General features: G+C 34.3%; 1 protein-coding gene across 1 annotated transcript; it reads left to right on the forward strand.

The window, feature by feature from the left end:
• The first annotated feature begins 7,475 nt into the window (after nucleotides 1-7,475).
• On the forward strand, nucleotides 7,476-7,982 carry LOC138897131 (uncharacterized). Its single transcript, XM_070183089.1, has one exon. It carries the CDS (start codon nucleotides 7,476-7,478, stop codon nucleotides 7,980-7,982), a length of 507 nt encoding a protein of 168 aa, XP_070039190.1.
• Nucleotides 7,983-14,264: the final 6,282 nt, after the last annotated feature.

The raw sequence follows: 14,264 nt of genomic DNA on the forward strand, positions 1-14,264 counted from the left end.
TGATATCGAAATTGGACAAATTTTCTATGGTTGAACTCGTATCGGAACGAGTGTTCGGATTTTATGAGTTTTTAGGGGATTTGATACGTGGGTCCCACTGTCAAATATTTTAATGAATTTCAAATATTTATCTGAAAAATGTGTAAATTCATATGAAATTAATTCCTATGATTAGTATTGAATATATTAAATTATTTGTGAATAGATTTGAAGCTTTCAGAGGAAAATTTAAAAGAAAAAGTTGTGGTGGAGTAATTGATTGAAATTTGCAAAGCGAGGTAAGTGTCGTGATTAACCTTGACTTGAGGGAATAGAACCCTTAAATTATTTGTTATGTGAAATGCATGTGAACGACGTATAGGTGAGGTGACGAGTGTCTATACGTCGTCAAATTAATTGTTTGCATAATTACTTGAAAAATCATAAATTATTTTAAATCATGAATTAATTATTATAATAATTATTTCTCTCATATTCTTTGCCAAATATTAATTCTTGAATTCCTGCATTAATTGTTACATGCTTCTTGAATTATGTGTCTTAATAGTTATTTGACATTTAGCATATTAAATATTAAACTGTCTATTTCCTCCTTGATTTTTATAATAATTTGCTATTTGACATTGTGTGTTTCATGAATAAATCATAATTATTGTATGCTTGTTGTCTTATAATTTCATATTAATTGTTGCATTTATTGGAAAAATTCCTTCTTGAAAATTGGTAAATGAATATACTGGAGGAGCAGGTTGCACGCCGCAACAGACTTATTAAGAGTTCATATTGGAGGATCGGGTTGTACGCCGCAATAGACTTATTAAAAGTTTATATTGGAGGATCGGGTTGCACGCCGCAACAGACTTATTAAAGTCTATACAGACTTATTAAAAGTCTATATTGGAGAATCGGGTTGCATGCCGCAACGGACTTATTAAAAGTCTATGTTGGAGGATCGGGTTGCACGCCGCAACAGACTTATTAAAAGTCTATATTGGAGGATCGGGTTGCACGCCGCAACAGACTTATTAAGAGTCCATATTGGAGGATCGGGTTGCACGCCGCAACATACTTGATTAAAAATGAATATATTGTGATAGCGGGTTGCACGCTGCAATAGAATTGAATGTGAATATATTGTGAGAGAGGGTTGCACGCTACAACTGAATTGATGGAAATGATAATTTGTTATGACTGCTGAGTTGGCTTCAATTATTATAAATGAGTTACTTGATTTATTTATATTATTGTTGTTGTTTCTAATATTGCGTACATGTAATGTAAGTGACCCGCCTTAGCCTCGTCACTACTTCGTCGAGGTTAGGCTTAGCACTTACCAATACATAGGGTCGGTTGTACTGATACTACACTCTGCACTTCTTGTGCAGATTTTGGAGTTGGTCCCAGCGGCGTACCATAGATTTGCTCGGATTTCAGCTATTTAGAGGAGACTTGAGGTATAACTGCATGGCGTTCGCAGTTCTGAAGTCCCCGTCTACTTTACTTTAGTTGTGTGTTTATTTTCAGACAGCTTTATTTTATTCAGACCTTTATTTATATTTATTCTAGAAGCTCGTGCACTTGTGACACCAATTCTGGGATGGTATTTAGACACCGTTGTTTTGATGGATTATTTCACTATATTTTAAACTTTGCTTTTGCATTTGTTTTTTTGTTATTAATAAATTTAAAATTATTTTTAAAATAGTTAATATTATTCTAACGTTGGCTTGCCTAGCAAGTGAAATATTAGGTTCATCACGGTCCGAAGGTGGGAATTTCGGATCGTGACAAAAGCGAACAATACGTGTCATAAGCTTGGGTCATGACAGAACCTAATCCGCAAAATGGATATAAGAAAGGTGGCAAGGTTTTTCTCAATCGAAAGTCATTTCCCTTAGTGACTAACAAATGGTATCAACCAGATTTGAAAACTATCTAACTCACCAGGGGCGGCCCTTTCCTAAAGTAGGTAAAGCAACTGTTTTAGGCCCCAGATTTGAGGGAGTCCCATTTTTTATTACACCTATATAAGTTTTAACAAAAATTATGTGAAGTGAAAATGTTTGATTTCTTACTTTAACAAATATAGAGAAGAAGGATTTACAATTGTTATGATTTCTACCAAGGAAATTGCATCTGAAATGCATATCGAACTCGGATTTATAAGAAACGTGTGATATATAAGAAGAGCCATTTGACGAGAATGTTGAAAATAAAATCTCAAAATCTCTCGAAGAGTCTTCTAGAATTGATTACTTTTATACATAGTAGACAAGGCTATTTTTCACTTCATAATAGATTTGAACAATTTGAGGCATATGAAAATATTTTTGGTTCTCTATTTAGCGGTAAAAAGTTGAGATCACTAGATGATGAAAATTTAAAAAATATTGCCTTAATTTTGAATGTTCCTTAAAGCATAATAATCAATCCGATATTGATGGTTTAAATTTATTTTCTAAATTAAAAATGTTAATAAAAATAGTACAATTAGAAGATAACAATTTATTTGATATACTCAATCAAATAAGAAGATCTGATTCTTTTCCAAATATCTATATTGCTTATAGAATAATGTTAATAACTCATGTTATCATTGCTTCAGCGGAAGAAGTTTTTCAAAATTAAAAATGATAAAATCTTATCTAAGATCAACAATGTTTCATGAGAGGATAAATGGATTAGCTATATTGTCAATTGAAAAAGATTTATTAGGAGAAATTGATTATAAAAAAATTATTAATAACTTTGTATCTAATAAAAGATTTAAAAATAGACTTTAAATAAAAAATAATATTTTTTTTAAAAAAAAAGTTAAGCCTCTCATAAAATTTGACTTTAGGCCACAATATTAGTTGAGTCGCCCCTGTAACTCACACACACTTACCTTACTATTTTGACATGACTTGTTGGAGCTGACTTACCATAAAAGCCAATCTTTTATTAGAAGAGTAAGATAAAAGGATATGTGCATCTCTTACTATCTCTCAAAAAATTGTTGATGCTAAAGGCGATTTTCGTACTATACATATAATTAATTTGTGTTCAAATGTCTATATATCATCCTTTTATTTCTAAGTTCCATATTCAATAGGACACCTCACATAAAACGAAAAGGATAGCATATGATTTTAATTTAGCTGTTAATTTAGTTTTCATGTTAAATTATATGCGATAAACAACCTTATATTTGACAGTCAATAGATATCTTATTAATATCATATACTAGGCATATACTTATAGAAACAAAAAACAGAAAGGAAGTGAAAAAAGGAAAGCCAACAATGTTAATTAAGTAGTAGTATTTTCTTTTCTTTTTCCTTTTAGTACTTCTTAGTACAAATGACATATAACAAAATTCTTACTGTTTGGACAATATTAGAGTGAAGTTGAATAATGGATAGTTCGATGGATAAAATATTTTTTATTTATACGGGTTCGAAAAAAGATAGTACCTCAAATGGTATAACCTAAACAGCTTATCTTAATGCAAGTATTAATGTCTGTTTTTACAGTTCGAATTCATGACCTATATGTCACATGTGACCAATTTTACTATTGTTCTAAGTCTCTCCTTCATTATGAAGTTGAATAGCATTTATAATTATATTTAAACATGAAGTTCAATCATAAAAAGTTCAAGTTTGTGAGTGAAAATTATTATTCACTTAAAGAATACGCGTCAAATTAGTTTTCTAAAATGCAAATATTCTATCGGAAGTTAAAACTAAAATAATGAACATAAAATAACGTTTGATTCGCAAGTAATAGTTGATTAAAGCATGACTCGTAAAATGAACCTATTTCATAGAGAAGAGCAACGAACATGAAAAACAACGAAAACCAAATCTTCTTTCCAAGAAAGAAGTAATGTCCACATTCAGGTGGTCAAACTCAAGGTAAAGATTAAAGAACATGCTCCTCTATCTAATCACGTTGCAACGCGCAATAACAATTGGCAAGCATCTACGGCAACTTTTCTTTTGACAAATACTCGGTTATATATTTTTAATCGCTCCCAAAGAGGCGGAGCTAAAGACAGGTTACGTGTTCGATTAAATTCAATAGTTTTGATTCAAATTTTGTATTTATTTTTAAAAAATAATTTAATACGTATAAATTATTAATTTAGAACCTAGAAAGATATAAATATTGACCTCATAAATTTCAAATCTTGGTTCTGCCTCTGCTCCCAAAAGTAATAATCGATAAACTATTTTTTTTGGTTATATAATAGACATATTTTATATATTTTTTGGCTAGCGAATGCAATTAGTTTCGGACGACGAATTTAATTTTGTATTTTGCTCTTATCATATATTAATTTAAACAGTTCTTTTTATTTAACTACTTAAGTTTGCTAGTATTTCCGATATGTTTTTTCACAAAGGAAAAAAGTAAACCATTTACTATAATTTTGTAAACTCAGTATACACGAGAAGTTCTTTTTTCTTTATCTTGACCTCATTAAAGGGCTACGTGTCATTAGCTGAGGGAAGAGCGGTGATGATAGAGACAAGTGTGAGATGAATCCCGGCCAAAACGTGGTACATAATCAGTATGGCATGAGGCCATTGAGCTGATGATTCTCCCGCCAAAAAAGATAGTCTAATACATAAAATATTCCGTATTTTTTTAAAATTTGGGAAAAGGTCACATTTTAAGAAAGTGTGATGTAGTAGATTACCCTAATAAAAATATCAGTAACTGATTCTACGATTTGAATCTGTGACCTATAGATCGCACGAAAATAACTTTACTGTTGCTCCAAAGCTTTACTTCTCTGCTAAAAATACACTCCCTCTAAAGTGTGATATTCTAATCGATTAATTTAAATTTATAACGAATAGTTTACTTTAAGAAATAAATGATCCATATTAAAAATGATTTTATTTAAACTTTTTATTAAAGAACCAACATAAATCTAGATTACGAATGTTCAGTGTCCTTATAACATCTAGATTAAAGTGATATATGTTGATGTTAAGTAGTAACACAATTAACAAAAAGCAACGGAACTTTTCATTTATAATCATCTAATGACAGAATATGCAACTTTAAAATATTATTTGGTTCAAGCTTTCTCTATTATAACAGGCGATGACCTTTATGACTCTTGATTTCTCACCATTTCTAGATATAATATTATCTCTTTAATGAGTTAAATAATATTCTATTCAACATAGCCCAAAAAAAAACCTTTTTTATGACCCTCTCTTGTTAGGATATGCTATAAACCATGCGTATTATTATAGTATTCTTTATGGAATAATTGTTTATTCAATTATTCAATTCAATAAAGTTTTATTTTAAATAGATCATATATTTGTATGTGTGTCCATTGTTTATATAGTAGATGATTTAGTATATATAGAGTTTAGCTTATACACGGAAGATTAAATCATCGGTTCTTATAAGTCATATAGTTTATGTTTACAATCTAATGATGGAATTGGACAAACCATCGGAATGGTTGTAGCACGAGATTAAATATAATTTATCTTGATTATGGGAATTGTTTAATTCTCACTTCTTGTGCTATTACATTTTGTATGTATTGAACGGATCAAGTAGAGATAAGTATTTTATACTGACTTAATAAAATAATTTCTCTAGTCCATTCAATATACTTATACTCTTAATCTTGATATAATTATTATCAGTTGTGTGTGTCATTTATTATTTTGATTTATTAAAAGGCGAGATTCTATCGTAGGTCAATAAGTCTGGTAAATTGGACAATAATGATATACATTGGCGAAGTAATAATTAGTTGATAAAATTTATGTCTCAGTTTTTGAGATTGATGATACTCCTTTATGAAAGCTTATAAGTTTTCATGTGTAAACTCGGCCGGTGGATTTTATATCCGACACATGAAATAAGTTAAGCGATAGTCTAAAGAAAGTAATCAATAAATTAAATTGTTAGTAATTTAATTTGATTGGTTAGTATCTGAATCTTAACATGGGGAGTTAAATAAGGTTTTATGGAAGAATATCGAAATTGAACTAAGGAGTGCAATTACGAATTTTTAGTGGAATAATTCGTAATTTATTATGGTAGAAATTAATTTCAAATTTCGAAATTAATTCCATAATAGGAAGCCTTGTTAATTAAATTATATGGTCCATATTGTGCCTAAATAATAGGAAATAAAGGAAATCTTTCCTTAGTGGAAGAAGAAAACCTAAAAGGTTTTGGAAAAGGGTTTTAACCTAAAAACGTGGCTATATATACTCCATATAGGACTGGCCATTTTTTACACGGGTTTTACACGTTTTTCTTCCTTGAAATTTCGCCCACCCAAAATTTTCTCTTTCCGGATATTATTTGGGTAACACAGTAGAAGATTGTGGAAGTTTTGCTGAGGTCGCGGTCTTGCAACTCTGGAACTGAAGACTGAGATTAATTTGCTTTGTTCACGCTTCAAGAGGTAACTCGAATAATCTCCATATGTGCTAATTGTTTAATTTACAGATGAATATGATATTGTAATTGCTTCCGCTGCGATATATAATCCAACAATTAGTATCAGAGCCTACTCGCGTCTAATTAAATGATTAGGATGAACATGAAAAAGTAGTATCATGTTAATATGCATGTTTTGAATTACATGCAAAGATTATTTTTTCTGTAAAACTTCATTGTTTTTAGCATGAATATTTGTTCTGAGTATTATGATTATTGTGTAAATCATGTAATATCTCCTTATTTTTTATGATATTTGATTAGAGTAATCTGAAAATTTAGTTTGATCCATGAAAAACGCAAAAGTCACTATTTGGCCAAATTTGCCAGAAAATCAAAGGTCAACATGTTGACGGACTCCGATTGACCTGAAACTTGGCAGGTCCATGCGAAACGGCCCAGTGAGCAATACACATCAGTTTCGCTCATGACGTAAGCCGTTTTTCGGGCTTTCAGGGTCGTTTAGATGGTGTTTTGGACGTTTTTTTAATTTTCTAGAAATTTTTCAAAAAGAAATTTTTGAGTTGTTTTTAATCCAGTGGTGGTAGGGATCATTTCCTATGGACTCCAGGGTTAAATTCTGGTGATATAATATTTTTACACGTTGACGTAGGTCTTCTTCCATATCGGATAAACTCAATATAGATAATCACTGGGTTATACTAGTTGTTGATTGCTTGTATTTTCTCTCCATCTAAGTATGCATGTTGGTTCAATGAGACTAGTATATTGAATGTTGATATTCACTTGACTTAAATTAACATTTTACTCTTCATCTGAGTATGTCATGTTTAAATTCATGGAGTGAATAATCTGTCATTATATATATATATATATATATATATATATATATATATATATATATTGCAAGAATAACTCTTTTCCTATCGAAATTTGTTGTTCAAGGTGCATGAATTATATGTATGTAGTGTGTTTTGAATTTTAATATTCAATAATACATGACTGATTTTGATATATTTATTTAATTGTCTCTCATATTAACAATGGCTGCTTTCAATCCCCTTACTGTTATTCCTACCCCAAACAAACTTGAGGGTCCGAATTCTGTTGATTGGAAACAAAACTTGGATATTGTCCTAATTGCTGAAGAGTACAAATTTGTGCTCGATGAGGTGTGTCCGGAAAAACCTAGAGATGATGGTATGGATGATGAACAAAAAGCTTACAGAAAATCGGTTAAGGCTAATGAGATGGTGCGGTGTTATATTCTGGCATCTATGTCAAATGTTCTGCAACATCAATACCAGTCTATGGAGTCTGCTTATGACATTCTGAAAAATCTCAAAGAAATGTTTGTAGATCAGAATCGTGCGGCTAAGCAGACTGCCATGAAAGCTCTTCTGAATACCAAAATGGTTGAAGGTTCATATGTTAGGGATTATGTTTTGAAGATGATGAGTCTTCTGAATGAACTGGAGGTCCTTGGAGCTAACATTGATAAGGATACGCAGGTTGAAATGATCCTGCAGACTTTGCCTGACAGTTTTTAGCAATTTCGCTTGAATTATAACATGAAAAAGATGGATTTGTCACTTGTGAAATTACTGAATGAGCTGCAGTTGGTAGAGACTATTATCAAGCAACAAACTCCTCCTGTGGCATTGAATTTTGAGGTAGATTTTTCTTCTAAACCGAGAGGCAGATAGAAGAAGAAAAAGGCTCAAAAGTCCTCTATTGGTGGCGCAATTGTTGGTGTGAAAAAGGCTAAGGGCAAGTGTTATCACTGCAAGAAGCCTGGGCATCATAAGAAGCAATGTCCGGCTTATCTGGCCAAGCTAAATAATAAATCAGGTGATTTACATCCACTTGTCATTGAAACTCTTTTAGCGGTTGTTTCTACCATGCCATGGTGTATAGATTCGGGAGCCACTAATCATGTCTACACTTATTTGCAGGGGTTTCAGGTAGTGCGACGACTAAGTTGAGGAGAAATCAATATTTATCAAGCGGATGGTTCGGTAGTTCCAGTTTTAGCATTAGGAAATATTAGTATTTCGTTTGGTAGGTTCCGGAGTAGTTTGTAGAAATTGGAAGTTTCAAAGTTCATTAGGCTTGAATCTATGTGTGATTCGTATTTTTACTATTGTTGGATGCGATTTGAAGACTCGACTAAGTTCATATGATATTTTAGGATTTGTTAGTATATTTGGTTGAGGTCCTGGGGGCCTCAGGTAAGTTTTGGAGAGTTAACGGATCAGATTCGGACTTAAAACCACTGCTGGAATTTTTCTTTTGGTTTCCTTATACGCGATCGCATAAGTTCATCCGTGATCGCGTAAGCTTATTTGGTGCAGGGGTGATTTATGTTCTATGCGGTCGCATAGGAAGAAACGCGATCGCGTAAATGAATTAAGCTGTGCTTCGCGAATGCATGGATGAGGTCGCGTTCGCGTATAAGGATTTGAGCAGTAGATGAGAGGAGGCAATTGCTCTATGCAATCACGTGGGGCTGAACGTGTTCGCGTAGGTTTGAGAGGCAGTGTTCTGCGATCGCGTGAGTGATTCCGCGTTCACGTAGGGTATAATGTGTGGGCAGTCTGATTGTGCTTCGCGATCGCGAGGCCATTTCCGCGATCACGATTAAGAAAAACTGGGTAGACAATTTTATATCCAAAATCGAGTGTTTGAGCCCATTTTTCATATTTTGAGCTAGAGATCACGGATTTGGGCGATTCTTGAAGGGATTTTAGCGGAGTTGATTGGGGTAAGTGTTCCTTACTTAGTTTTCGGTAAATTCTATGATTATATCGTTGAATTTGTCATCTAATTAGTGTCTTGGGTTGAAAATAGTAGAAAAATTCATAGACTTTAATTGAGGATTTAAAGACCGAGTTGTGGTCGAATTTGAGTAATTTTGATATGGTTGGACTCGTGGTTGAATGGGAGTTCGGGTTTTGTGAGTTTTATCGAATTACGAAACGTGAGCCCCACGGACGAAGTTTGAGCTAAATTTCGGGTTTTTATGGAAAATTAACATTTTCTTATGGAATTAATTCCAATAAATTTTATTGACTTTATCGAATTATTTATGGCTAGATTCGAGGCGTTTGGAGGCCAATTCACAAGGCAAAGGCATACCGGAGTAAAAAATTACACGGTTTGAGGTAAATAACACTTCTAAACTTGATTCTGAGGGTATGAATCCCCGAATTTGGTAAAATATAAATTGTTTGGAGGTGACACACACGATAGGTGACGAGCATGTGGACGTGCACCATATAAACTGTGTCTTGAATAAATTCGATGCAGTTGTAAAATTAATGAATCATATTATCATCTAAACATGTTCCACGTGTTAGAGAAATTGAGCTGAGACTCTTATTAAATATCATGTTTAGGCTACGTGCCAATATTTTGGGACCCATGGGGTCGTGTTGCTGTTGAATTAATTGTTCAAAAAAAAAATACATTTCACACTCAGTAATATTTGTCCATTGTGAGGATATTTATGGGATCGAGCTACGCGACGCAGCATGCCATAATGGCTTTATACATTATTATTATATGGATCAGGGTTGCTCGTCTGCAGCAGGCCTTATTGGCTATATTATTAAATGGACCGGGGTTGCCCGCCTGCAGCAGGCCTTATTGACTTTATTATTATATGGATCGGGACTGCCCGCCTGCAATAGGCCATATCGGCTTTATATAGCGCTTGGGCTGAAGGAGCCCCTCCGGAGTCTGTACACCCCCAGTGAGCGTAGATGATTATATATATTCGAGATGGACTTCCCAGGGCATGGACTTGCCTTACTTACGATGATTATATATACATTCGGGATGGATTTCCCAGGGCATGGACTTGCCTTACTTGTTTGTATTGTAATGAGTTTACCTGGACATAGATCTTGTCCGTATCAGTTATATTTGGGCATAAAATTATTCCAGGGCTGGATTGGCCTTATACCGTACTGGGTGACTGACTGTCAGTCGATGTGTATATATATATATATATACAGGTTGGAATACCCCTGGGTTGGATTGGCCATAAACAGTACCGAGTGACCGGATAATTTGTGATCGGTATTTACATGAGGTCTTTCTACTGAGATGTCATATTCCTCATATCATGCAGTATTGATCTATTTCACTTGTACTGAGTTTAACGGTTAAACTTGAAAGCATGCCTACATTTCTGTACCATTAGTTTTACTGGACTGTACATTCAAAGCTCATCATTTCTTTCAGCCCAGAGGTTAGTCTTGTTACTTATTGAGTTGGTTGTACTCATACTACACTCTACACCTCGTGTGCAGATCCAGGTGCTTTCGGCCAAGGAGATTGTTAGATTTCAGAGTACTATCAGTTGGAGACTATCAAGGTAGCTGCTTGGCGTCCGCTGACCTTGTCTCTTTTTTCTTCAGTTATTGTACTGTTCTATACTTTCAGACAATGGTTTTTATCAGTCAAATATTGTATTCATATTAGATGCTTATGTACTCAGTGACACCGGATTTTGGGAGTGTTATATTTAAAATTGTGAGATTTCTTCCGCTAAATTTAATTATTTTGTTTTCAAATTTAAAAGAAATGGTGATTTATTGAGATTTTTGGCATGCCTAGTATTGAGATAGGCGTCATCACGACAGGTGAGATTTTGGGCTGTGACACTTTAAAGGAAACATTATATGTACCTTCCATTAGAAGGAATTTAATTTCGGTTTCTAGCGCTATGAGAGATGGTTATGACATTAATTTTCATGATATTGATAAATGTGTTATTAGTCATAATAAACGTTATATCTCTTCGGCTACATTGGTTAATGGTATTTTTATTGTTGACTCTATTCCTAAACAGTTACAACCTAAAGAACTGAATTATATTGATTTACCAAATAAGAGAAAACGTTCTTATGAATTGAGTGAAACATATTTATGGCACTTATATTTGGGTCATATAAATCTAAACAGAATTTCAAGGTTGGTTAAGGATGGACTTTTAAGTTCATTAAAAGTGGAGGCACTACCAACTTGTGAATCTTGTTTAGAAGAAAAAATGACAAAACGAAATTTTCCCTCAAAAGGAAATCGAGCAAGTGATAAATTAGAGTTAATTCATTTTGATTTGTGTGGTCCAATGAAAGTCCAAGTAAGAGGTGGTTTTGAGTATTTTGTGACTTTCACAGATGATTATTCAAAGTATGGATATATTTATTTGTTGCGTCGAAAGTCTGAATGTTTTGAAAAGTTCAAAGAATTTAAGACAGAGACTGAAAAACGACATAATAAATATATCAAGACACTACGATCTGATCGTGGTGGGGAGTATCTCTCTGTGAAATTCATTAGTTATTTATCAAAATGTAGAATTACCTCTCAATTATCTGCACCTGAAACTCCACAACAAAATGGTGTAGCTGAAAGAAGAAATATGACTCTTATGGAAATGTTTAGATCAAAGATGAGTTATTCCAGTTTGCCTTCGTCCTTTTGGGGACATGCCTTAGAAACAACAAATTATGTTCTGAATTTAGTTCCTTCAAAGTCAGTACCTTTGACCCCTACAGAATTGTGGACTGGGCGCACTCCTAGTCTGCGGCATATTCGAGTTTGGGATTGTCCGACACATGTGCTAAAAGGGAAAACGGATAAATTGGAGGCGAGAACGGATGTATGTGTGTTTGTGGGTTATCCAAAAGGGACGAAAGGTGATTTATTCTATTGTCCTAAAGAAAATAAGGTAATTGTTAGCACAAATGACAAGTTTCTTGAAGAGGACTATTTGATGAACCACGTTCCTAGAAGCAAACTTGTTTTACAGGAACTTAGCAAAGGAATGGAAACTCAGTCATCTGAAAAACAAAACGACCTGATGCAAACATCGGAAGTCAATTTTGACATACCATTGCATTTTAGTAGTGGGAGAAATGTCAATAGACTTGATATCCTGCAAGAACAAGTACCCGAAGTCACACTACCACAAAGTAGTGGGAGTTATGTTGAGCAGACTGCACAACAGGAAGAAGTCGTTGATATCCTCGTGGATAACATGGAGGCTTAGGTTCCTGATAATGATGTGGTTCAACCACAAGATCATAATGGTGTAGTTGCAACTGATGTAGTGCGTAGTCGTAGTGGGAGAGAAATAAGGCAGCCAATTCGTTATACACTCTTGGGAGAATCATATGATAGGATCCCTGAGGAGCCAACTTCTGAACTTGTCAATTACAACCAAGCACTACATGATAAAGATGTTGATAAGTGGGTTGCTGCTATGAAATTAGAGATGGAGTTTATGTACTCTAATCAAGTCTGGGATATTGTAGAACCACCTGATGGGGTTAAACCCATTGGATGCAAGTAGATCTATAAGAAAAATAGAGGTGTAGACGGAAAAGTACAAACTTTTAAAGCAAGGCTTGTAGCAAAAGGGTTTACTCAGAAAGAAGGGATCGATTATGAGGAAACCTTCTCACCGGTAGCCATGTTTAAGTCTATTAAGATTCTCTTATCCATTGCTGCTCACTATGATAATGAGATTTGGCAAATGGATATCAAGACAACTTTCCTTAATGGAAGTCTTGATGAGTACATCTATATGATACAACCAGATGGTTTCGTGGAAAGTGGCAAGGAACACTTGTTGTGTAAGCTTAAAAGGTCTATTTATGGGCTGAAACAGGTATCTAGGGCATGGAACACTTGTTTTGACAAGGCGATTAAAAAGTTTTGGTTTTGATCAGTGTCTTAACGAGTCTTGTGTATACAAGAAGTGGGATGGGGACAAAGTGGCATTTTTAATCTTATATGTATATGACATATTACTCATAGAAAATAATGTGGGCATGTTGGGATCAGTTTAAACAGTGGTTGTCCACGCACTTCAATATGAAAGATTTGGGAGAAGCGGTATCAAGCTTTTGCGAGATCGCAAGAAAAGGATATTAGGCTTATCCCAGGCTCTTTATATATATATATATATATATATATATATATATTGATACAATACTCTCCAGGTTTAGCATGCATGATTCCAAGAAAGGATTTCTCCCTTTCAGGCATGGAATTTCTCTATCTAAAGATCAGTCTCCTAAAACTGATGAAGAGATAGAAAAGATGAAGGTGGTCCCTTATGTATCTGATGTGGGGAGTCTGATGTATGTCATGCTATGTACTAGACCTGATATTTACTTTGTCGTTGGCGTTGTTAGCAAATTTCAGTCTAATCCTGGGGGAGAGCATTGGACAACGGTTGAGCATATAATCAAGTACCTGAAAAGGACTAGGGATTAAATGCTAGTCTACCATTTGGATGACCTTGTGCCTATTGGGTACACTGATTCAGATTTCCAACCAGATAGAGATTCTAGAAAGTCTACCTCAGAAAATGTGTTTACTCTAGGAGGTGGAGCCATAAGTTAGAGAAGCATCAAGCAAACTTGTGTTGCTGATTCCACCATGGAAGCTAAATATGTGGCAGCCTCTGAGGCAACCAAAGAGGCGGTTTGGCTCGGGAACTTCCTAAGAGAGTTGGGTCTGGTTCCCTCGATTCAAGCACCTATAACACTTTATTGTGATAATAGTCGTGCGGTTGCAAATTCGCAGGAGCCACGAAGCCATAAAAGAGCAAAGCACATTGAGTGTAAATATCATTTAATTCGTGAGATAGTACAAAGAGGGGATGTAGTAGTCACCAAGATTGCGTCGGAGAAGAACTTGACATACCCGTTTACTAAAAGCTTGCCGCAAAAGACTTTTGATAGGCATGTAGACGGAATGGGTGTTAGAATTGTAGACGCATGGTTATGAGTCTAAGTGGGAGATTGTTAGGA

This window comes from Nicotiana tomentosiformis, chromosome 8 (genome assembly GCF_000390325.3).
Source record: "Nicotiana tomentosiformis chromosome 8, ASM39032v3, whole genome shotgun sequence".
NCBI lineage: Eukaryota > Viridiplantae > Streptophyta > Magnoliopsida > Solanales > Solanaceae > Nicotiana > Nicotiana tomentosiformis.